This window comes from Temnothorax curvispinosus, unplaced genomic scaffold (genome assembly GCF_003070985.1).
Source record: "Temnothorax curvispinosus isolate PA1 unplaced genomic scaffold, ASM307098v1 QBEX01014375.1, whole genome shotgun sequence".
NCBI lineage: Eukaryota > Metazoa > Arthropoda > Insecta > Hymenoptera > Formicidae > Temnothorax > Temnothorax curvispinosus.
Window position 1 is genome coordinate 6,428 of NW_020224155.1, and position 26,152 is coordinate 32,579.

A 26,152-nucleotide genomic window follows, 5' to 3' on the forward strand; every position below is an offset into this window, starting at 1 on the left:
TGTGTGTGTGTGTGTGTGTGTGTGTGTGTGTGTGTGTGTGTGTGTGTCAGCAGAGATAAGGACCCCGCGGTTCGTCACTCTCGCAGTATTTAATGACTCCAAACCCTCTAACCCAAACACACACACACACACACACAGGGGTGTAAAGTCCGACCATGCAACCTCCACGCGGTACATCCTGGATAATACTAATGCTGGCGGCACCGTAAATTCTAAAGCTCATAACTCAGGCAATTCTCAACGAAAATAGATTTTCAAGTAGTGTTTTGGAAACGTTTCGCTGCCACCTTTAATACTGTGTCATAAAAAATGGGGTGTTCCATTTAAAAAAATTAGGTTGGTCTTGACCTCGCCTTGACGCCTCCACTCAAGGTCAAACGGATATGATCATTGAATAGAACTTTTAAAACCCTACAACTTTGGTTCGAAACATTTTTCTCAGAAACGTTTTGTTTTCGAGATATTTGACCGTTTCCAGACTTTTCTCGCACCCGGTACATGACGTCTGTAATAATCCTTTCAGTATTATTTTTTAGACTAACTTTAATCTCACCTGTTCCTCTGCTATGTAGCTTTTGATTATTTGCAATAACAATCTCTTTTGATTCATCGTTTGAACATTTGGAAAACCAATCATCTCTCATGCTTATGTACGTCGTACAGCCTGAATCAATATACCAACCATTTTTGTCAAAATTGCCAATTGCAAAACTTGCTGCTAACAATAGCTTGTCCTCAGTCTTCTTAGAGAAGTTCTTCTTATCCTGCTTCTTCTTTTCTTTCTTCAGTTGAGGACATTTTAGCTTAATATGACCTTCTTTTCTACATTTGTAACAGGTTATTTGCTTCATTTGACTAGCGTCTTTAACTGGGTTTTTCATCGCAGCAAATGCAGCATCGTTGTTAGTATCCATTTCTGTACTTACTCTTCGATAGTCTTCTGATAATAATCTTGCTTTTACCATTTCAGTAGACAAATCTTTCATGAGTGACTTCTATTCCCATTACCAATGGATCAAATTCTGCAGGAAGACCTCCTAGTAAAAGCATCGCAACTTCTTCGTCATTTACCTTATGCCCAATATCCGCAAGCTGTTGCACTAGTGAAACCAATCCACTGACATATAGTCATCCATAGATTTAAAATCTTCATATTTGGTTCGAAGCAGTCTACGTAAGAGACTTAATCTTCGGCATAAACTTTTGCCTTCAAATGCCGCTTGTAGGTTATCCCACGCTTGCTTTGACGTATTTGCTTCTCTCACATAGGCGTAGCATGCAGACTGAACATTTAGACAAATCTTCGCAAGAGCTCTTTGATCTCGGATTGCATCGTTATCTGTACCTAAGACGCAGTTCCAAAGTCCATCCATAATCAAAGACATCTTCATTGTAAATTTCCAGTTGTTATAATTCTTGGTACCTTCTAACCTTTCTAGTGTATATCCACCACCGACAACAACAGGGGATTGAGACGTACTTCCCGAATTCATTTTTAGTATAAAGAACTATCTGAATATATATCGAGAAAGAAAAACTTCCTAACCTCAGAATATCCTTTGGGCAATAATACGCGCAACTTTGACTTCCAAGCTTTTGCTACAAGTCTAAATGCACCTGGGCCCATAACCTGATGAGATATGACGTGTAGTCCCAATAATGAAGGCCAGAATGACAATGAAAATTACAAGCTCTTTAATGTGTTACCTCTTACAATACAGCGGATAAAGAAGAGAGTCTCAACGAGAGTATCGATTTGAATATCGAACAGAATATCGAATTAAGTATCGAATGTAAAGAAAGAAATATGGGCCTTATCTCAAAGAATAATAAAAAACAAAATAAACTTGAACCATGTAGTATGTAGACTTTAGCAATGTCTGATTACTTTTCAATGTATAACTAACACATCCCAAAGCGAGTTAACAGATTCTGCAGATAACCAGGTTGACTGAGTCGTATTTCGTTTTCCGTTCTGACTATATTTATTCCAAGAAATGAGTGTAAATCGCCAAGATCTTTCATACAGAAACGTTTCTTTAACTTGTCTTTCAGTTTCTCTATTTCTCTGAGATTATTTCCTGCAATGATAATATCGTCAACATAAAGAAGCAGGTAAACTTTTCCTTCTTCTGTATCCTTCACATACAAGCATTTATCTGTTTCCGCCTGTTGAAAACCCTGATCTTTTATTTCCGTGTCGAAAGTCTCATTCCATGACCGCGGAGCCTGTTTCAGGCCATATAGGGCCTTCTTCAACTTGCACACCTTGTTTCCACAGACTTGAAATCCTACGGGTGGCTTCATGTAAATCTCCTCCTTAATTCGACCATGTAGAAAGGCATTCTTCACATCCAGTTGACAAGCATGTAAGTTCCTTTCATTGATGATTGCTAGCATAGTCTTGAAAGTTGTCAGTCTTGCAACTGGTGCATAAGTTTTCTTGTAGTCGTATCCACACCGCTGTTCGTTGCCTTTTACTACTACCGCGCCTTATAACGGTCAATTTCTCCGTTGCTATTGCGTATGACTTTGAATATCCATTTGCAGTTGAGTGCTCGTTTTCCAGGTGGAAGCTCGACTACTTCCCAAGTATCATTTTTTATTAAAGCATCTATCTCCTCCTGTATTGCACCTTCCCATTCTTCTTTATCTCTTTTTTCTTGAATATCTTCGAACGTTTCCGGTACATTTTCTACAAATGATTCCGCGTGCAACGCTAAGACCGCATAGTCTTCCAAATATTTCGGTTTTTTCTCTCTCTCTCATCTTCGAAGTGTACATCCTTTATTTCCACTATCTCGATTTCCGTTAGCTCGTGTCGGAGTTCCATCTGCATCTTCAAACTTGTCTTCAGATGATTCAGTCGTTTGAGGTGTTTTAATTTGCGGTGTTTCGTTTACATCAATGTTTTCTTGTGTATCAGCAATAGAATCTGTTTGTTGTCCAACAGTATTCGGAATCCAATCTTCACTCGTCAAATCAACAAAGGTGAATTTCGTCTCATCAAATATAACGTCTTTTCCAAACAGAATTTTCCTCTCTTCAGGACACCAGAGTTTGTATCCATTAGGACAATATCTCCGAAGTAACTTTTCTTTGATCTGGAATCAAATTTTCCAGCTACAAGTTCTTTTGGTATGCGTAGATAGGCAACACAACTGAAAACTTTCAATTTCTTGGTGTTTACTGGCTCATCGAACCACAAGTACGCAAGTACACCTCCATTCAAAGCGGATGTCGTACTTCTGTTGACAAGATATACAGCTGCCAATACAGCTTCGGACCAGAGTTCTTTACCAAGTTTAGAACCCAAGATCATGCATCTCGCTCTTTCAATGACAGTCCTATTCATCCTCTCAGCGACTCCGTTCTGTTGAGGCGTATATCTGATAGTGAATTCAAATTGTATTCCCTTCTCTTCGAAGTATTCCTTTATCTCGTTAGATATGTATTCGCGTCCATTGTCACATCTGAAACGACTTATTTTTGAATTGAAATATGCTACTACCATTGCTTCGTATTTTTTAAACCATTTATTACTTCAGTTTTAGACTTAATAGTATATGCAACGGTAAAGTGCGTGTAATTATCGACAAATGTCAATACGTACCTCTTCCTATCGTAAGATATTAGATTTATTGGTCCCATTATGTCGCTATCAGCTGAAGTGGTCTCTTTGCCCGAATCCGATGTTGATCGTGTGGCAATTTGGTCTGTTTTTCTTCAATACACACCTGACATTTTTCTATCGACTGTTGTGATGCATCCGTCCTTGTTTTATTATTTTGATCCAAGACCTTCCTGATGCTCTCATAGTTCAGATGTCCGAACCTCCTGTGCCAAATTTTCAGATCTGTTGCAGCAGTACAAGCATTCACCGTTCCTACATGTTCCAGATTTAGTGCATACAACTGCGTATTCTCCCTGTTTGCGACCGCCACCGTCGTGTCTCGCTTCTTGATTATTCCTCTTTCGTTAGCAAATAGTACTTTGTATCCGTTTATCTCTAATTTACGCACGGATATTAGATTGTAAATCAATCCTTGTACAAAGAGTACGTCTTTTATCTTTATAGGAATCTTTTTCCCATTCACGTTGCTCACAACGTTGATTTCTCCGGTTTGTTCTGCTCGTAAGTAACTGCCAAATTTAGCGACGTTTATCTTCACCGGTTTCTCCAGTGTTACCACGTTTGACAATTGATCACGACTACTAACTAGATGTTCCGTTGCACCAGAATCTATGAACCAGCTCGATGCATTCCGTATTTCATGCTCTGTAGTTGTAGCGAAATTGAAAACTGTATCTTCACCTTTAGAAGCAATTTGTGCCGTAGTTTCTTCATTATTTTTAGTTTTTGTTTTCTTCCGGCAGTCTGCTCTCTTGTGGCCAGGCAGTCCGCAGTTATGACAGTTAAACGTAAATTTCAATTTGTTTTTACTAAATTTATTTCCTGCGCCTTTAGAAGATGTTTTATGTTCTTTTCCATTATCCATGCAAAGACGATGAAAAGGCAGTTGTCGACGCATTACTATACTTATTCTTTTCGCACGCAAGTTTACCATTCCGCTTCAATTCTTCATCCAGTAATCTCGTTTTCACAAAGCTCAACGTCAGTAGCTTTGATGACATAGTTTCCAGTGTGCTGTTACTACCGTATTATATTCCGTCGGCATCGTGAATAGAAGATGACATACTATATCCAACTTTTCGAGGGTAGCACCTTTGGATTTGAGTTCTCGAATTAATTTATCAAACCTCAAAAAATGATTAGAGAGATTATCATTACCGGAATCAAATTTCAATGTAAGAAGTGTCTTTCGTATCAAGAGCTAACTCGCAATACCTTTTCTTTAAAATGCATTTTCCAACGATTGCCACACATCACGCGCTGTTGCTTTACCTTTCGCATATTCTAAATGACTGTCTGCAATACGTTGTATTATTTGCGACTTACATTTTCTGTTCTTCTTCTTATGCTCGGTTATCTCGGCTTGCTTCCTCGCTCGTGTTTCCGCGTTGTCAGTCGTCTCAATTTGTACCAAATTCGTATACTCGACTTCAATGTAGGATGTGAGCTCTAATTCCACTAGCAGAGTCTCGATCCTGAATTTCCAGTCGTCGTAGTTTGTTCCGTCCAACAAGGGAATCCTGTACTTTTCTATTTCCGCCATTACGCGTATCGCGCACAGATTTATCTCGTTACAGTAATACAAGTTTCTCTGGCTACTTTTCGTATCGCATAAAGTCTGGGCCCATAACCTGATGGAATATGGGGATTGGGAACAAAACAGACTGAACAGACTCTGTTATGCGTGGCTAATATACTTTACTTTATAAACGTAGTTTCAACGGTTTCAACGGTCTCTTTACAGCGCGAGAGCTAGCGAGGAAGAAGGCGGAAGTGAACAACGAAACAAACAATTGCGGTAGGTGATCAAGGCGCCTTTACATTAGTTTACGGAAGCATGAACCATAGAATACATAGAAAATATAAATATCTTAATTTGCTATTAAAACACATTTCTCAACATACCTTATTTACATACTGCAAAACTATTGTATGTTATGTCTTTCTTTCTGCTTGAACAAATCTTAACCTATTTTGGTAATGTAAATGATTTTGAACAAAGTCAATAAGTCGGGTAGCACCGGCTACCAGTTTTGTGGGTAGCTCCGGCCACCTGTTCGAAAGTCTATTTCTTTATAAAAAGAACGTGTAAAAGCTGCCGCAGATAGAACCAAGTTCCACGCACTTCACTGCAGGATCACTGCAGGACGAAAAAGTTAATGACGTTCTCAAGATTTTATCGCCTTTTCCAGACACCTCTAAGAAAAGACTGACTGTAAAAAAAAGAAGGACCCAAAAAAGTCAGATTTCGACGTCATCGCCGTATAAAAATGAGCTGGTAGAGAAGACCAAAGATCCTAAAAAGATGCCAAAGATCACGAAAAATATGAAGAACCTATTGAAAAAGAAAAATCCTACATCTAAACCACGTCCTGAACATCAGAAAACTGAATGCATCATTTGTGGCGAAACGTTTGATGAGGATTGGATTCAATGCAATAAATGTCAAGACTGGGCTCATGAGGCATATGTGTAGATATAAATCCATCCGATTTATACTACAACTGTGATGTTTGTGTTGCCAAAAAACGATTTCGTCATTAAATATTATGGTGACCGGAGCTACCCGCCACTTTTCTACAGAGGCCAAAATTAAGTCTAAGTTTGAAGTAGTTTTTTTCTTAAGTTTGCTATATTTTTTGTTTTTTTTTTGTACTAAATTACGTTAATATATATCTTGTTGATTATTTTTGTGTAGTCCGTTTATGTTTATGTTCTTAACTTTAGTCATAATTTAAAAAATAAAAAATGGCCGGGAGTATCCTCCTTTCCCCTAATCAAATATGACCATATATAATCAATATATGTATATTAAAAAAGAACTGTTAACTTCGATAATAAAGCATTGATAAATTAAGATGTATATTTTTTCAAAAGCTATAGAATCAAAAGTGAAGCGATTTATCCCATATTATAACTTGACGCTGCTTGGCGTGAGACGCTGCCGTGTCTTTTGATACCGTTCTTATACCACTGTTCGTCAAATTTTAAATACGAGAAACAAATCCTATCCGATGCCATCTGTCGGATAATTCGAATTTAAAAGTGTAATAAATATAATGCACAAGTATTGTGTTTATATATGGATATATGTAATCTACGTGGATAAATGCTTTTATATATAATTTATATATAAATTATAAGAACTCATATATAATCATGTCAAATTGTATATGAAACATTACAATGTTTCATATACAATTTGACATTATAATGTTTCATATTTCATGTATATACAATTTGACATGATTATATATGAGTTCGATCTTATCATAAGGGTTAAGTAGCCCCTCCCTCGCCTACATGTGTACTGTCTATATGCACGGTACTATCAGCAAATTACTTCTCTTAGCACTAAAAAAATAATACAGGACAATGGCAGAAATGTATCCATTACATATGATAATACTGCGTTTGATACAGCAATTACAGAAACATAAAAATGTAATTTACTCTTTTTTATATTTTTTACTTAAAAATTAAGGCTCACCCCCACCCCGCCTACATGTGTACTATCTATGCACACTTATCAGCAAATTAATTCTCTTAGCACTGACACAAACTTGTAAATTGCTCAAACTTTTTTGTTCATAACTTTTAAATAAACAATGAGCGACGATTAAGTTATTAAGTTATTAAGGAAAAATTACTCAGAGTCATGTCCTTGACAACATATGTGAAGGTCAAAATCCTCGGAGGTGGCTAACTTGATGTGTATTTTTATCGTGTGGTTTTTAGAGAGAGAGAGAAAGAATTATTTATCGTTTGCATTTTGTGAAAATAATGCATTTACATTATTATTTAATATTTATTTATAAAATATGCAGAAAGAAAATAGATTTGCCAAGAAATAACATTTTTATATGTAAAATATTTATTAAGCTTTAATGAAATTACAAAATCTATCCTCAATATGAGGAGAGATTTGAAACTAAAATTAACTTTATACACTTTTTTGGTACAATACTTTACTATAATATTAACATGTTGAATATAACACATGTGAACTATTATTAATGTTCATAATAATTTATAAGTGTACATAGGATTTAAAAAATGTATATGTTTAAATAATTTTATCCGTTACATTAATAATGTATTTCAACCAGTGCGTTTAAATTTATTATATTGTGCGTTTATTATTAGAAAAATGTTATACAAACATTGAATTATCATTATATTATTCTGGACGCGTGTCTTAAGAGAAATTTTATACATACACAAAAAAAAATATATATCTATATATAATTTAAACGGATTAATATATTGCAGCAAAGCTCTTGGTCATAAATAATGATCGCGGTACTTTGAAAGGAATGAAGACTCTGACCGCGCAAACATACAAATCTGTGATCATGAGATAAGCCACGAACATGCGTGCGCAATCGAGAGTCTGATAATTATGATACTCAAGCTACTTAAAGCTTACGACAACGTGGACAAGACCTACTGAGCAGATCTACTACAATTCTTTAAGTTAAGTGATTAATGTTCAGTTGTATTGTGCTCTAGCACCCGCTCTCCTCTTGTTCATACTAATTAAAAACAATAACATCAATAATAATAATTTATAAATCTTCATATGTAACAACATTTTTCTAGCAATATTAATACACACGAAGTTCATTTCACACTTTCATTTTTGTACTTCGCAATTTTTTAAGCTATTCTTATCTTATATCCTTATGCGACGATACTATATAGAAATATTACATTTAACATTTCACAGCAAACATATTATATATTGCTAATTAAATCTTTTGTGATGCATTGAATATATCAAATTATACAAATAGAAAAATGTTAAAAGACATTTAAAAAATACACAAAACTACCACTTTTTAATGTTAATTGTTAACAAATTTGTGGCATGTTATCTCTGGTATATCAAATTTTATAAAGCATAAATGGACTATGACCAGTTTGGGCCCCGAGTCATGGAGTCATATACTGATCAATAGGAGGGTACTCACAAAGTACGAAACCAAGTTTTAATTGCCTAATTGAAGTCTGGCGATCGTCGAACCTTATCCCTCTTCAGGTTCCTCTTCCTCAGCAGAGCTCTCTAATTATACAAAAATATCGCTGACTGCTGTTGCTGACGCATGGATGTCTTTATCAAAGGAATTAGGCATATCTCAAATATCATACGACTGTCATCATATGCGCACAACACCCAACCGTATGACATCCAAATCCTAACTTCTCTGACATAACGGCACAAATCGCGTTCAGGGACTTACAAGGAAACGTTTGGAACTGTTCTTCACCGATTTTGATGGGTTTTAGGTTTTAGATATGTTGTAGAATAGAGAAAAATAACAGACACGTTTTTCTTTTATCGACTTCGAAGCATATTGTGAAGTTGAAATAACCTCTCGAAAGAAATTCCATATATTTGATTACGAGTGAATATCTTTGAAACTGTGAGGTATATGGACAAATGTTTTAGACAAAACAGTTGCGGTATTAAGTAATCTCTGTATTCGTGTTTAGATTTTTTTGTCATTTTTAAACATATTTTAACTCCTACTCTTTAGTGTTATTTTTGCAAAAATATAACTTTTTACAAAAATCTAAATACATACACGATTATAGAGATTAACCTCTTTGTCTAAAATATTTTTTCATATACCGCACGGTTTCAGGGATTCATTCGTAATCAAATATATGAAATTTCTTTCGAAGGGTTGTTTCAACCTCTAAACAAGCTTCGAAGCAGATAAAAAAATACGTATCTGTTATTTTTCGTTACAACATATACTATTCTACAACCATATCCAAAGCACATCAAAATCGAAGAGGGATAGTTCCAAACGTTCCCTTGTTAGCCGCGTTAATACTGTACCAAATACATTCCAGACATTATTTCAATGTCTTTGGTTCAATCTTCTACCGCCGTCATCGCACAGGGAAAATGTCCCCTGGACGCAGAGAAATTGGAAGACCAGTGATACATGGTCATAATAACGATTTTCGAAGAACTCTAGCACTCAGGGGATTTATTTTACATTGTTATGCCCATGGAATGTTTTAATCCTCTTTTGATGCCCTACAATTTTAGCCATGGCCCAATCTGTTCGTCGGGGGCCCAACTTCCGTAAGAAACTGCCCGGGGAAAAAAAAGATTATATATATATAATTATATATAAATATATATGATTATATATAATGCAATTATATATGAATTTTGTTTCTATATGATCATATATAATTATATATAATTATATATAATTATATATAAAATCATATATGAACATATATAATAATCTATATACAGGGTGAAACAAAGCTGAAACTTCAAGTCAAACGAACATAACGCGAGCATTCAAGTCAAACGAACAAAGCTACCCGGGAAAAAATATTTATATACAATTTTATCTAATTATATATAAATAGATATCTATATATATAAAATAGAATGTCTGTATGTATGTATGTATGTATGTATGTATGTTCTTTATACACTCTTAAACTATTTGATCGAATTTTTACCAAAAGTATATAAAATAGGGGTAGAATTTTCCGGAGAGTGTTATAGAGTGTATAGTTTTTCGTTACCGATCTTTTTGGGAACCGGTATCCGAAATTTTTTCAATTTTTCGGGAAATTATTGACCGAATTTTAAAGAACTGTATATGAATCAGGGGTAGAATTTCTCGGGGAGTGCCATAAAGTGTATAATTTTTCGTTACCGATTTTTTGGGAAACCGGTATCAGAAATTTTTTCAATTTTTTGGGAAATAATTGACCGATAAAAGTATAAAATAGGGGTCGAATTTTTTGGGGGAAGTGTTATAAAGTGTATTAGTTTTTCGTTACCGATCTTTTTGGAAACCGGTATCCGAAATTTTTTCAATTTTTCGGGAAATAATTGACCAAATCTTAAAGAATTATATATAAAACGTTGTCTTCCGCAAATACCACATATTTACAATATTTTTTGTAATGCCTGTTGTGAAAGTTCGATTTCAGATTGAAATTAAATTCAAATAAGAAATAGTATTCAGTAAATACCGTTACGAATTGACGTTTTGTCTCGCACGAATTTCGTTGCGTTTAAGTTTGTTACAAAGCTGAAACTTCAAGTCAAACAAACATAACGCGAGCAGTATTGAAATTGCAAATATAATCAGTTTTAAAATGTGAGTCAGTGATATTAATTGCAAATATTAATTGTAACAGTTATGCCTGTTGTGAAAGTTCGATTTGAGATTAAAATTAAATTCAAATAAGAAATAGTATTCAGTGAATACCGTTACGAATTGACGTTTTGTCTCACATAAATTTTGTTAGAAACCGTTGTCACAGAAATTTTTCACATTTTTCGGGAAATATTGACCGAATTTTAAAGAATTGTATGTAAAACAGGGGTAGAATTTCCCGGAGAGTGCTATAAACTGTATAATTTTTCGTTACCAATCTTTTTGGAAATCGATTACAAAATTTTTCCAATTTTTTAGGAAATAATTGAGTGAATCTCAAAGAATTGTATACGACGGAATTGCCGCTGATCGGTAAGTGAAATATCGGAAAAGCGAAAATGACTCAATAGTGTGAAACTCGAGTAGAAAAAGACCGGTTACGACATGTTTAATCTATAAACACTCTTTATGTTTGTCTACAATAAGGATATTGAAACAGAAATAAAATCGTTTTAAAATGTGAGTCAGTGATATTAATTGCAAATATTAATTGTATTGGTTCTAAATTGTGAACTTGTGTGTGTTAATAATTTTTGTGAGTACGGAAGAGTCGGGAAGAGCGGAGATTGGGAACGTGAGGGAAAGCACGCGAGCGAGCAACGCACGTAATATTTTGAAATAGATAAGTAAAACGTCGTTTTCCGTAAATAACATATACTTACAATATTTTTTGTAATGCCTGTTGCGAAAGTTCGATTGAACGTGAGGGAAAGTACGTGAGCGAGCAACGCAATATTTGAAAATAGAGAAATAGATAAGTAAAACGTTGTCTTTCGCAAATAACACATACTTACAATATTTTTGTAATGCCTGTTGTGAAAGTTCGATTGAACGTGAGGGAAAGCACGCAAGCGAGCAACGTAATATTTTGAAATAGATAAGTAATTATAATTTTTTAGGGAACAATTTTTTTTTTAAATTTGAATTATCAACTTTATCTCTCTTAAAGGATTATATCTTATAGAATAAAATCTTAAAAAAATAATTTTAGAATGCCTCCAAAAAAGAGAAAATCTATTGGACAAATCAGTTTAAAATCTAAGAAAATTAAATTATTAAGAGAAGCAGAGACGACTCAACAGCGTGAAGCCCGACTTGAGGAAAATCGAAAAAGAAATGCCGAGTCGAGGGCATCGGAAACGACTCAACAGCGTGAAGCCCGACTTGAAAAAAATCGAAAAAGAAATGCCGAGTCGAGGGCAGCGGAGACGACTCAACAGCTTGAAGCCCGACTTGAGGAAAATCGAAAAAGAAATGCCGAGTCGAGGGCAGCGGAGACGACTCAACAGCTTGAAGCCCGACTTGAGGAAAATCGAAAAAGAAATGCCGAGTCGAGGGCAGCGGAGACGACTCAACAGCTTGAAGCCCGACTTGAGGAAAATCGAAAAAGAAATGCCGAGTCGAGGGCAGCGGAGACGACTCAACAGCTTGAAGCCCGACTTGAAGAAAATCGAAAAAGAAATGCCGAGTCGAGGGCAGCGGAGACGACTCAACAGCTTGAAGCCCGACTTGAAGAAAATCGAAAAAGAAATGCCGAGTCGAGGGCAGAGGAGACGACTCAACAGCGTGAAATTCGAGTAGAAAAAGATCGGTTACAACATGTTCAATCAAGGAAATTATTTATGCGGTCCGATTTGAAATTAGAGGCATTTAGTTATGATCCAAATTACGAATATCAATTTCATCCAAGAGTAATAATTGGAAAAATGGATGTAATATGTGATTATTGTCAAGCAAAAAAGTTTAAAACTGAAGCATCTGGAATGTGTTGTTCAAATGGAAAAGTTAAGTTACCGTTTTTAAATCAGCCACCCGACACACTCTTTATGTTTATGTCAGGAATTACGTCAGAATCAAAACATTTCTTACAAAACATAAGGAGATATAATTCATGCTTTCAGATGACATTTTTTGGAGCAACTGTAACAGTTGGAGAAACTGGCTTTATGCCTACATTTAAAGTGCAAGGCCAAATTTATCACAGAGCAGGATCAATACTTCCTTATCCTAATCAGAATCCGAAGTTTTTACAAATTTATTTTATGGGTGATGAACAAGTAGAAGTCGATCAACGGTGTGAAAACATTACAGGAATAAGGCGAAACATTGTTTTAATAATGCAGAGATTATTGCATCAAAATAATAATTTAATAAAGATATTTAAAACGGCATTGGACAGAATGCCTACGGATGAATACAAAGTTATAATACGAGCAGACAAGAGACCAGTTGGTGAACATGAACGTCGTTTCAATGCTCCAACTATTAATGAAGTGGCAGTTGTAATAGTTGGAAATGAATATGATAGGCGAGATATAATTATTCATAGGAGCGAAATTTTACAACGTATTTCAGAAACACATAGATCATATGATGCTCTTCAGTATCCATTAATATTTTGGCAAGGTGAGGATGGATATCACTTAAATATAATGCAAATTGATCCTAGCACTGGTAGAACTACGAATAAAAAAGTAAGTGCTAAGGATTTTTATGCATATCGAATAATGATAAGACCTGGTTTAGCCAACCATATTTTAGAATGTCGTCAGCTTTTTCATCAATTTATTGTTGATATGTACGCCAAAATTGAAAGTGAACGTCTTCTTTATATTCGGTTAAATCAAAAGAAACTTTGAGTGGATAATTATATTCATTTACGTGATGCTGTCGTAAATGATGGAAATGTTGCAGACATTGGACAAATTGTTATATTACCGGCTACATTTACAGGAAGTCCAAAACATATGCATGAATATGCTCAAGATGCAATGACATATGTTAGAACATATGGGCGTCCTGATCTCTTTATTACATTTACATGTAATCCAGCTTGGTCTGAAATTAAAGAAGAGCTTTTTAATGGTCAAGCATCAACTGATCGGCATGATTTAACAGCAAGAGTTTTTAAGCAAAAATTAACAAAATTAATGTATTTAATAACTAAAAGTGAAATTTATGGGGAAATTTGTTGTTGGATGTACTCAATCGAGTGGCAAAAAAGAGGCCTTCCACATGCTCATATCTTAATATGGCTTAACGACAAAATTCGTTCAAATCAAATTGATAGCGTTATTTCGGCGGAGCTTCCGAATCCAGAGGAAGATCCTATACTTTTTGAAATTATTATTAAAAATATGATTCATGGACCGTGTGGACCACTGAATCGTAATTCTCCTTGCATGAAGGAAGGACAATGTACAAAAAAGTAACCTCGCGAACTGAAACAGGAAACTCAAACTGGAAATGATGGCTACCCTCTTTATAGAAGACGAAAACCAGGAGAAGGAGGATACTCTGCGGTTATCAAATTTAAGAGAAACAACCAGTATAGTCAAATTGAGGTAGATAACAGATGGGTTGTACCTTATACTCCTTTGCTTTCAAAAATATTTCAAGCCCATATCAACGTTGAATACTGTAATTCAGTAAAGTCCATTAAATACATTTGTAAATATGTTAATAAGGGCAGTGATATGGCAGTTTTTGGATTTGCAAAAGATAAAACGACAATAGATGAAATTACACAATATCAGATAGGGAAGTATATCAGCAGTAATGAAGCAGTTTGGCGTATTCTGAATTTCTCAATTCACGATCGTTATCCAACTGTTGTCCATTTAAGTGTTCATCTAGAAATTGGACAACGAGTTTATTTTACGGAAAATAACGCTAAAGAAAGATCAATGCAACCATCAAATACAACATTGACAGGCTTCTTTCTTTTGTGTCAACAAGATTCTTTTGCGAGAACATTGTTATATTCAGAAGTACCAAAATATTATACTTGGAATACATGTAAAAAAATGTTCTGCAAGAGGAAACAAGGTGCGCGAGTACCAGGATATAATGTGTATGCAACAGAAGCTTTAGGACGTGTGTATACGATTCACCCAAATAATGCTGAATGCTATTATCTGAGATTGTTGCTTCACACAATCAGAGGACCGACTTCTTTTATATCATTGAAAACTGTCAACGGAGAAGTATGTCAAACATATAGAGAAGCGTGTCAAAAGCATGGTTTACTTGAGAATGATAAACATTGGGAAACAACATTGTTTGAAGCTTCTCTCACATGCTTTCCAGGTCAACTACGAAATCTTTTTGCAATTATAATAACAACTTGCGGGCCCTCAAATCCAAATGGTCTGTGGGAGACATATAAAGAAAGCATGAGTGAAGATATTCTAAGAGAAGCGCGCAGAGTTAATTCCATCATAAATTTGAATTTTACATCTGAAATATTTAATCAAGCTCTCATATTAATTGAAGATAAATGTATATCAATAAACGGAAAAAATTTACATCAATTAGGAGTAGAAGCACCTATGCGAAGTGGATATGAGGGACTTAATAGGGACATTTTGCGAGAAAAAAATTACAATATTGATGAATTGGAAAAATTTGTGGAAAATAATAAACCACTCTTGGTTGATGATCAAAGATTGGCATATAATGCAATTCTAGATAAAATTACAAATGGAAAAGGTGGAATTTTTTTCATTGATGCACCAGGAGGGACACGAAAAACATTTATGATTAATTTGCTGCTTGCTGAAATAAGAAAGCAAAATAAAATTGGTCTTGCAGTAGCATCATCTGGAATTGCATCAACATTATTGGATGGAGGTAGAACAGCACATTCAGCATTAAAATTACCTTTGAATCTTGCAAACTCAGAAACTCCAATTTGTAATATTAGCAAGAATTCTGGACAAGCACAGGTATTAAAAATGTGCAAAGTAATTGTGTGGGATGAGTGTACTATGGCACATAAGAGAGCTTTTGAAGCACTTGATCGAACTCTGCAAGATATAAGAGGAAATAAGCGGTTAATGGGAGGAGCTATTGTAGTTTTAGCGGGAGATTTTCGCCAAACATTGCCAGTTAATAAGCCCGGGTAACCAGCTAGTATTATATATATGTAAACAGATATATATATAATCATATATGACCATATATATAGTCAATATATATTAAAAAAGAACTGTTAACTTCGATATTAAAGCATTGATAAATTAAGATGTATATTTTTTTAAAAGCTGTAGAATTAAAAGTAAAATGATTTATTCCATGTATTATAACTTGGCACTGCTTGACGTGAGATAGTGCCGTGTCTCTTGATACCGTTTTTATACCATTGTTCGTCAAATTTTAAATACGAGAAACGAATCCTATCGAATGCCATCTATTGGATAATCCGAATTTAAAGTTTATATATGATTATATATAATCATATATAATCTACATAGATAAATGCCTTTTATATATAATTTATATATAAATTATATGAACCCACATATAATTATGTCAAATTGTATAAGAAACATTTATATATATTTAAATATATTTAAATCACCTGTATAATTATATATGATCATATATAATCATATATGATATCATATATATGTACAGAAATTTTGCTTTTTATATATAACGCTACATGAAATTATATCCCACACAGCAAAACTTGTTTCAGAAAGCTTTCCAAAAGATAACTTGGAAATTAATATTGAAATGTATAATTGAAATCATTCAGAAATATTTCTGAAACGTTTTATGAAAATCATATATCACTGAAAGCTTTCCAAAAGATAACTTGGCAATTAATATTAAAATGTAACATTAAAATCATTCAGAAGTATTTCTGAAACGTTTCATCGAAATCATTTATGACCCTTTTCACTGAAATATTTCTGAAATATTACGAAACATTTTAAAAAAATATTTCGTACGTAATCATTTGTAACCCTTTTCACTGAAATATTACGAAGCATTTTAGAAAAATATGCAACAACGCCGCTAGGCGGCGCATAATAGTAAGACTAACTCGCAAGTAAATTTCAGTTGGGATCTAATATAAGCAGGCCTTCGGCGAAGCAAAATCATGATTATGATCAAGAATATGTTTTACGAAGGACAGGAAATTGTTCCAAATGATCCTATACAGGGTGATCCGAAACAATTTGATATGAGAAAAAGTATCTGAAATATTTCCCGTATATTTTTGAAACATTTCAAAGATATTTTCGAAGCATTTCAGAGATATTTCTGAAGCATTTCAGAGACATTTATTAGGCATTTCAGAGGTATTTCTTAAGCATTTCAGAGATATTTCTTAAGCATTTCAGAAATATTTCTAAAGCATTTCAGAATTATTTCAGAAATATTTCTGAGATTTCAGAAACATTTCTGAAATCTCAGCTTGGCGGACATTTTAGCTTTCTGAAACATATCTGAAACATGTCTAAAATGTTTTTTTGAAAGATTTCATATTTCATTGACAGTTTTTTGAAAGCTTTCTGAAATATTTCGATGCTGTGTGGGATATAATCATATATAATCAGGATTATATGTACTTCCATATGAATCTTGTATGTATCCATACATGAGTGCATATATGAGGACCCATATATAATTTTATATAAAGAACCAAATTTTTCATACATAATCACATATAATCATATATATTAATATATAATTATATATAATCTTTTTTTCCCGGGTGGGCATAGTCCTTTGTGATGTAAAATTTGATATCAACAACTTCATTATTGGTTGTAAAATTTACATTGGAAAAATATAAAATGCTATAAGTCATAACATACATTGTTTGGAATGTTCTCCTCAGTAAAAAATAATTCCTCATATTAGGTCTAAAAATTCACAGTGTATCACTGTTCTCTGCGTTGCAAAATATCTGATAATATTTGGGTCGAGTTATCACCTTCCCTCAAATCACCATCCTCATCTGAACTAAATTCAGCGTTAAGAAGATTCATTAAAGACGTCGACTTTTCCGTCAGTAATGGCACATTTGAATCAGTTCCTTCTTCGTGTTTAGCACTGTTGCTTGCCATTTTCGATTGTAATTCTATATTATCAACTACTTTCTTTCCTTTAAACAATACCTTCTGGATAACGTGAAGTATTATACCACCAAGGCACATTAACAATCCTACAAAGTTAAGGCTAGTCATTTGGTCACCTTTCAACACAAAGGCCAACGCTAATGTACATATTTCCTATAAAAAATCAGAAAAAAATGAAATTATCTATGAAACGTTTTTGACATGTTTTTGTTAATAAAGTTTGTAGAAACGTGTAATTATGTAATATTAATCTGATAATCTCTTAATATCTAAATTTTATCTAATCTAATCTTGCATTTTTTTAAATTATTGTTTGTAATAGAGATTGATTGTAATAGAGATAAACATGACATGTGTTGCAATATGGAAAAAACCAATAAAATTGAGATTAATGTGATTTTACCTTAAATATTCCCGAGATCGACAATGTCAGACTAGAGGTATAAGTAACAACTAAGAATTCCATCACTTCCATACTAAATGCTAAAATGGCACCTGCTACTACAGCACCTGTAGTCAGTAAAATGCTACCGATATTGCCCCAATCGGTGATTCTAATACCGTCGTATATTCTGCCACCTGAAATTTAAAACATTTTTTAAACTGGAAATTATAATAAGATATTATATTACAACAAACCATAAAATGTTAAAAAAAAGAACTGTTTTTCATTGGGGTGACTTATGAGGTCTAATCAATTGTAGAATTCTATTAAAATTCTGTTGTAAAAATAGAGAGTTACCTTCAAACCACAAAGTCACTGACATTGCGGGTAACAGCATCCAAGGCTGCATATAATACATCATGTCTATTGGATCATGGAGACCAAGTTTGGATCTTTGCATAATGAGTTGTGTCATAGTCCATCGAATACCACTTGCGAATGATGCCAAGAGACACAATATAAAACCAAGAATGCCAAATTGAGTAGATTTATAAGTAAACATTGCTAATCCTCCTGCTATCATCGCCACTATTCCTACTAGAGACCACGACTGCAATAAATAGTAATTATTACTTACCTGCTAAAGGTATAAGCTTAATAAATACTTGATAAATACCATAGTTTCATTGAAAATCAGTCTTACCTTTTTCTCTAATTTGAATAGAAGAGAAAATCCAAGAATAAATATAATAGTGGTTGATTTAGTCATAGTGACTCTAGAAAGAAATGTCACGTACAACTATATGTAATAAATCATTAACATTTTAATATATAATATTTTCTAAGTTTTCCTAAGTTGTTCTAAGATTTATAATACTTACAAAGATATCGAGATCAATGAAAGTGCCCAATTTGATAAACCAATATCGACACCGCTGGCTATGCCAGGTACCATTATTGAGTAAATTATATTTTGCCATGGAAGATTTATCCGTTTACCATTGTAACATCTTCTAATGCATCTTATTAATGCGGACAGTGCAAATTTTATGACCAAGTGGCAAACTACAACCCCAAGTGGAAAATCAAATCCCTAAAAGTATTGTATAATAGTTGTGTTAATAAATAAATAAATAAATAAATAAATAAGTAAATAAATAAATATACATACATATAAACATGTGTGCGTGCGTGCGTGTATGTGTGTGCGTACGTGTGTGTGTCCCAGAATATTTGGGACAATGCTCGTGTACAGATAGAGCGGATTAAACCGAGTCCAAAAATCCTGTACCATTTTGCAATTTTCGCAATAGTTAACGAGTTATTAATGATAAAAAATCGCCATATTAGCTCGGCCTACTGCCAAATGCAAGCGCGTGGCGAGATGCGGACGCCCAGCGATCGTACGTAGCCATATATGTATATATATATATATATGTATATATATATATATATATATATATATATATATATATGTATATATAGAATATTTCATGCCAAATTGACCTGGGTTTGACCCTCGATCTCTCTGATTTGGTCCGCGATTTTTTATGTTATTGTTCCAACTCTAAAATACACTCAGATTTCTTTTTATAAATTTAATTTATTTCTAGTTTTTTAAACCAATATATCGTTGGCCACAATTTAAAAATCTGAAAAAATTCTCAAAAATCCTATATCAGATATCAAAATTTTTAACCCAGCTAGAGTAGGCCGGCGTTCGCTTCTATTTTTTTCGAGCTTTTTTAAGCTTTTTCAAACTTTTTTCGAATTTTTTTCGAAAAAAAACGTTGAAAAAATTAGAAGCATAAGTCAGTCCATTGTAGGCTGTTGCTTGAATATCTTTATATATAACGCAGGATTTTTGAGAATTTTTTCAGATTTTTTCGATACAATTTTTTTTATTTTGGAAAATCGCTTTAAAAAAATTTTCAAGCAACAGCCTACAGTGGACTGACTTATGCTTCTAATTTTTTCAACGTTCTTTCGAAAAAAATTAAAAAAAAACTCGAAAAAAAGAATAGGAGCGAACATCGGTCCATTTTGGATCAAGGCTTAAAAATTTTGATATCTGATATAGGATTTTTGAGAATTTTTTTAGATTTTTAAATTGTGGCTAACGATATATTAGTTTTAAAAACGATAAATAAATCATATTTATAAAGAAAATCTAAAAAAATTCTTAAAAAAAATCTGAGTGCATTTTAGAGTTGAAACAATAACATAAAAAATCGCGGACCAAATCAGAGAGGTCGAGGGTCAAACCAGGTCGATTTGGCATGAAATGCGCCATATATATATATATATATATATATATATATATATATATATATATATATATATATATATATATATACACACAATATATATATACATAGGGTGTTTCATTTTAATCAATCACCCCCAAAAATTTTTTTATTTGTGATTCTAGAAAGAAATGCTTCAGCTGAAAGTTGTTAGGTTTGAAAGGGAAATATGATTCTCTAATGTGGGTCGTGTAATATATGTCGTCATTTTCAAGACATTTTGACTAATTTTTTTAATGGAACTTGATTTTTTCCTTGAGATAAGTTGCAGATCTCGTCGAGACGTTTTTAAAACACTATAACAAAGCTCTCTTTCGATAAGAATTTCCTGAGATATTTTAAATATTGTCATATTTTTAATATAAAATATGAAATATCTCGTAAAGTATTAATTCACTTTTCAATGACTTTACATTGATACTTTTATACGTAGAATAAAAAAATAAACTAATTGTTGTAAAAAAAGAACAGAAATAATTATTTTAAAAAGTTTGATTGCATTTTGTAAACGCATTCAATTGTGTAAAACTGTAAATGTAAAAATTAATTCTATTGTTCGCTTCCTTTCATATTTTATGTACAAAAGTGTCAAAATAAAGTAATGAAAAAGTAAATACTTTACGAGATATTTCATATTTTATATTAAAAAATATCATGATAAAATTTAAAATATCTCAGGTAATCTTTAACGAAAGAGAGATTTATTATATAGTGTTTTGAAAACGTCTCGACGATATCTATAACTTTTATCTCAAATCCTATCGGATGCCATCTATTGAATAATCCGAATTTAAAAGTTTAATAAATATAATGCACATTTGTTGTGTTTATATATGGATATATGTAATTTACGTGGATAAATGCTTTTATATATAATTTATATATAAATTATAAGAACGCATATATAATCATGTCAAATTGTATATGAAACATTATAATGTTGTAAATTCGGATTATTCGATAGATGGCATCGGATAGAATTTGTTTCTCGTATTTAAAATTTGACGAATAGTGGTATCAAGACACGGCAGCGTCTCATGCCAAGCAGCTTCAAGTTATAATATGGGATAAATCGCTTCACTTTTGATTCTATAGCTTTTGTAAAAATATACACTTAATTTATCAATACTTTATTCTTATTGGAGTTAACACTTCTTTTTCAATATACATATATTGATTATATATGGTCATATATGATTATATATATTTACATATATTTTAATCGCCTGTATAATGATATATGGTCGTATATAATCATATATGATATCATATATAAATACGGAAAAATTTTGCTTTTTATATATAACGCTACATAAATCAAGTCCAATTTAAGAAATTAGTCGTCTTTAAAATTTTTTGAAAACGATGACGTCTACGACATAACTCACATAAGAATCATGTTTTTTCCTTCAAACCAAACAACTATCGTCTAAAGCATTTCTTTCTAGAATCACAAATAAAAAAGTTTATGGAGGTGATCGATTAAAATGGGACATTTGTGTGTGTGTGTGTGTGTGTGTGTGTGTGTGTGTGTGTGCGCGCGCGCGCGCGCGCGTGTGTATATATAAACAATAAAATCTCATAAGGATGAGTTGCATTTTCTTAAAACAAAATAAATAAAAATTTTTAGATATATATATATACATTTTTCTTCATATTAACCAAAACATGTAAAAAATTATCATTTTAGGTTATCAATATAATTACTCACATATGTATTGTAAAGCCATGGATTATAAAATGTAAGGCTTATCGACAAAATAAAGTAAGCGGAGATCAATGAAAACACGTGGGATGCTATTCTCCAAAATGTAGGTTCTGGCTTCGTCACATTTTGGAAATCTGGAGCATTTTGTGGCAAGTACTCGGATGTATCAACATCATCTCTAGCAATTTGGTATTTTACATGTGAGCGTGTCATATTCCCAAAGTAAAAAAATTTCTAAAAAAAATTAGAATACATGTTTAGCAACACAAAACTTGCTATGAAAAAAAAGGCAAAAAAGTAAAATAAAAAATTTACAAAGATTTATAAATATTTGTCTCATTTTATTTCATACTATATTATCAATAATATAGAAAATAAAAATTCTTATTTCTACATTTTTCAATAATGTTTTAATCAGGAATAGGAAACAAATATATTCTACTTTGTATAAAATATGCATAAATACATTATAATAATTTTTAAGACACATTGCATATTTTTTCTGTTTAAAAAATTACTAGAAATTATGATAATTTTAATACAAAAAAATTTTCTAAAAAAACTACGTAGTGATTACAGATGTATCATAGTTTCAATATATATAATTCTCAAAATAACTGCTTTCGTTATTTTTTTAAAATTTCACAAATAACTTCTTTAAAGTAAGATTTGATTCTTTTTGCTTCAAACATTTTCTTAGAATAACGAACAATTTTTATTAAATAAAGTTTATTTCGTTAGCATCACTGATTAACACAATAAGAATTGTAAAAAAAAATTATAAAATTTAAAATAAAAATTTGTGAAACGCACCGTCTTGTTATAAAGCCTTGAGTCTAAAGAGATTGTAAGCAAACCATTGCGTGACAATTACTGTATATGCGTCAATCGTCCGGAAAGGAAAAGTGCCCATATGCCTGCATATGTCACTCACAATACCATTACCACTTTTGCTTGTCTGAAAAAAATAGAGATTAAGGGATAAATTAAAAGGCTCGTCGATTATTTATTAAAGTTGCTCGATCGTTCTCACCTTGATTTCAACATAAAAGTGTGAGAAAGTACCGCGTCAACCCTAACCTATATAACCTAAAATTATAGCGCAAACACAACGCTGTTCGGCTGTTTAGACACTGTTATGGAGGGTTTTCATGGACAGTAAAATGCTGTAGCAGTGAACAGCAGTTTAGTAATTTCCTAGAAATTTTATAGGAAATTACTAAACTGCTACTCGCTGCTACTAGAGTACTAGAGTTCCTTGAGTTAGGACAACCCAGGACAACCTCAATGAAGTTAGCCGGACAACTTCGACTTAAAACATTTTTCTTTACGAATCGTTTGTTAGTCGTTTGTAAGTGATTGTTAGACTAATTTAAACATTTGTTAGTTAATAGGTTTTATATGTACACGAAAATAATTTTTAGTGTTTTAATATAGCCGATAAATATAGAATTCTTTACAGTTTTTGTTTCAAAACGGGTTCAATCCAATCAATGCGGAATCGTTTGTTGGACCCGAATAAACAAATTAAAATGTTTGTTGGATCAGGTTTCGATAAAAAAGGCGAAAAACTGTGTGTTCTGTCACAGCTCCGTGATCTGCACATGCGCCGCGCATCCTCCGTGGCCGCACGCGCATGCAAAAAGTGCGCGAATTTGAAACATATATGTACTTATAATGCATTATTTGGGTTTCTCTCAATTTTAAATAAATATATCTATAAAATATATTATGGTCAAAGCCCGCGGCAGTTTTAGTATTGACTGGTCAATTCTGCGGAATGACTGGTCAATCGTGCGGAATAACCAAGCGTCTTGATTCAAGCAGTTATTAGTTATCACGCTGGGAGTTTGATTAGTTTTATTATGCGGGGGAAGGGGCTCCCCTCCTATTTGCCCAGACAGCACACGGATATCCGAGGACATCCATAAGACGTCCTTTAAGGATATTGAGAATGTTCATAGGCCTTCCATTTAACGTCCTTTGGACATTTTACGGACGTCTATTGTGAAATTAGTGGACATGCTTATATCCCTAAAACATGTCCAGGATATCCGATGGACGTCCTATGGACATGATAAAAGGAAACATCCAGAATTGTAATTTACATTAAAAGGGTAAAAACAATGAAATATATAAATATTTTAAAATAATATATTTATTTTAAAAATTATATAAAATATATACATATATGTATGTATCCACATACACATACACTGCACATTGTTAAACGTATTGCACACGCGTATTGCAAATTAATTAAAGAAAACAGCAGTTTGTACAAAATATTTATAAAAACTAATGTTGAAATTTCAATAAAGATGTTTACTCAAATTTTGTAAAAAAATTCTCAGATTTTCTAGAAATTTTACTCCAAATTCACACTTTTGCATTGTTTAAAAACAAAAATGATTCAAAATGAGCAAAAATGAAATAAATTCACAAATTGCATGTGCAAATGTAAATGTTTACAATAAAGAATATGTTTTATTTTATTTTGCTTCTTTCCCTGCCCTTTCTTTTGCACGTCTCAGCCAAGTTTTAATAACTTGCTCAACTTCTTTTCAATTTTCTGCTAGTAGAGCACTTTCTAAATAAAAAAAAGATATAATATAATAGACATAATTATAATTATAAAAAAGATTAAAAATTAAATTAAAAAAAGATATAATATAGACATAATTATAATTATAATCATTAATTGAAGTTGTCGCATATGACGATCGCGAACGTCAAATTCTGCAAATAAAAAATAAATATGCAAATTCTGCATATTTACCGTAATTACAACTATGCAATTATAATCATTGATATTTTTATTATCAAATTACAATTAGATCATTTATTCCTATAATGGAAATATTTTTCCTACGAAAAGATATAAAGTAAATGTTTCTTTTATTCTTTCCCACACAGCATCAAAATATTTCAGAAAGCTTTAAAAAAACTGTCAATGAAATATGAAACCTTTCAAAAAAACATTTTAGACATGTTTCAGATATGTTTCAGAAAGCTAAAATGTCCGCCAAGCTGAGATTTCAGAAATGTTTCTGAAATCTCAAAAATATTTCTGAAATAATTCTGAAATGCTTTAGAAATATTTCTGAAATGCTTAAGAAATATCTCTGAAATGCTTAAGAAATACCTCTGAAATGCCTAATAAATATCTCTGAAATGCTTCAGAAATATCTCTGAAATGCTTCGAAAATATCTCTGAAATGTTTCAAAAATATACGGGAAATATTTCAGATACTTTTTCTCATATCAAATTGTTTCGGATCACCCTGTATAGGATCATCCGGAACAATTTCCTGTCCTTCGTAAAATATATTCTTGATCATAGTCATGATTTTGCTTCGCCGAAGGCCTGCTTATATTAGATCCCAACTGAAATTTACTTGCGAGTTAGTCTTACTATTATGCGCCGCCTAGCGGCGTCGTTGCATATTTCTCTGAAATGTTTTGTAATATTTCAATGAAAAGGGTCATAAATGATTTCGATGAAACGTTTCAGAAATACTTCTGAATGATTTCAATGTTACATTTCAATATTAATTTCCAAGTTATCTTTTGGAAAGCTTTCAATGATATATGATTTTGATGAAACGTTTCAGAAATACTTTTAAGTAATTATCAAAAGAATTATGTTCGGCCCAACTATGTTCGTAGAGATGTAAAGATTGCTATGCTATACGTTTATTGGGCAGACAAAAAGACATTTGTGCACACGTCTCAAAGAACACCAGAACGATATCAGAAAACCAGTTATGTGAACCTGGAACCCCACTTTAAAAAAAATGATTTTTCAATACAGAAAATAATAGTATTTCGTTTGTAGTTAATTGTAGTGAATTTACTTTTGTTTGTAGTTGTACCGTTTGCGTAATAGTTGCGTGTGAACAGTTCGCCAACTGTTAACTTTGTTAATTATCAAGATTTCTTAATTTCGTTTGTTCTATATGATTCAGAATCGTTTGTAGTTATTTGTAGTGATTTTACTTTCGTTTGTAGTTGTATCGTTTAAAAGTTACGATTGTTT

The 26,152-nt window shown here is 32.6% G+C and overlaps 2 protein-coding genes across 6 annotated transcripts; both read right to left on the reverse strand.

The window, feature by feature from the left end:
- Nucleotides 1–966: 966 nt before the first annotated feature.
- LOC112464636 lies at nucleotides 967–1,493 on the reverse strand. The gene is made up of 2 exons (XM_025031763.1): nucleotides 1,208–1,493; nucleotides 967–1,100 (listed from the first exon to the last, which is right to left on the reverse strand). The coding sequence occupies exons 1-2, from the start codon at nucleotides 1,491–1,493 to the stop codon at nucleotides 967–969; spliced, it is 420 nt and encodes a 139-aa protein (XP_024887531.1).
- Nucleotides 1,494–8,411: 6,918 nt separating this feature from the next.
- LOC112464634 (solute carrier family 35 member C2) lies at nucleotides 8,412–23,358 on the reverse strand. 5 transcript variants are annotated; one of them, XM_025031760.1, is made up of 10 exons: nucleotides 23,339–23,357; nucleotides 23,147–23,227; nucleotides 22,927–23,071; nucleotides 22,117–22,347; nucleotides 18,981–19,192; nucleotides 18,803–18,875; nucleotides 18,457–18,709; nucleotides 18,118–18,293; nucleotides 17,570–17,867; nucleotides 8,412–9,742 (listed from the first exon to the last, which is right to left on the reverse strand). In XM_025031760.1, the coding sequence occupies exons 4-10, from the start codon at nucleotides 22,324–22,326 to the stop codon at nucleotides 9,687–9,689; spliced, it is 1,278 nt and encodes a 425-aa protein (XP_024887528.1). In that variant the 5' UTR covers nucleotides 22,327–22,347; nucleotides 22,927–23,071; nucleotides 23,147–23,227; nucleotides 23,339–23,357; the 3' UTR covers nucleotides 8,412–9,686. The 5 variants fall into 5 exon arrangements, 3 of the variants coding, with proteins under 3 accessions (XP_024887528.1, XP_024887530.1, XP_024887529.1); XR_003041931.1 differs by having other exon boundaries at nucleotides 17,451–17,867; nucleotides 23,147–23,356; XM_025031762.1 differs by having other exon boundaries at nucleotides 8,412–8,699; nucleotides 23,147–23,358.
- Nucleotides 23,359–26,152: the final 2,794 nt, after the last annotated feature.

Excerpts from the sequence above, each read along its gene's own strand:
- LOC112464634 (XM_025031760.1), bottom strand. The coding sequence starts at position 22,326 with ATGACACGCTCACATGTAAAATACCAAATTGCTAGAGATGATGTTGAT. Across the intron at positions 19,193-22,116 it reads CATGGCTTTACAATACATAT|GGATTTGATTTTCCACTTGG; the intron begins GTGAGTAATTAT and ends CAATACTTTTAG. Across the intron at positions 17,868-18,117 it reads CGATCTCGGGAATATTTAAG|GAAATATGTACATTAGCGTT; the intron begins GTAAAATCACAT and ends GATTTTTTATAG.
- LOC112464636 (XM_025031763.1), bottom strand. The coding sequence starts at position 1,493 with ATGAATTCGGGAAGTACGTCTCAATCCCCTGTTGTTGTCGGTGGTGGA. Across the intron at positions 1,101-1,207 it reads CCTACAAGCGGCATTTGAAG|TGCAACAGCTTGCGGATATT; the intron begins GCAAAAGTTTAT and ends TGGTTTCACTAG.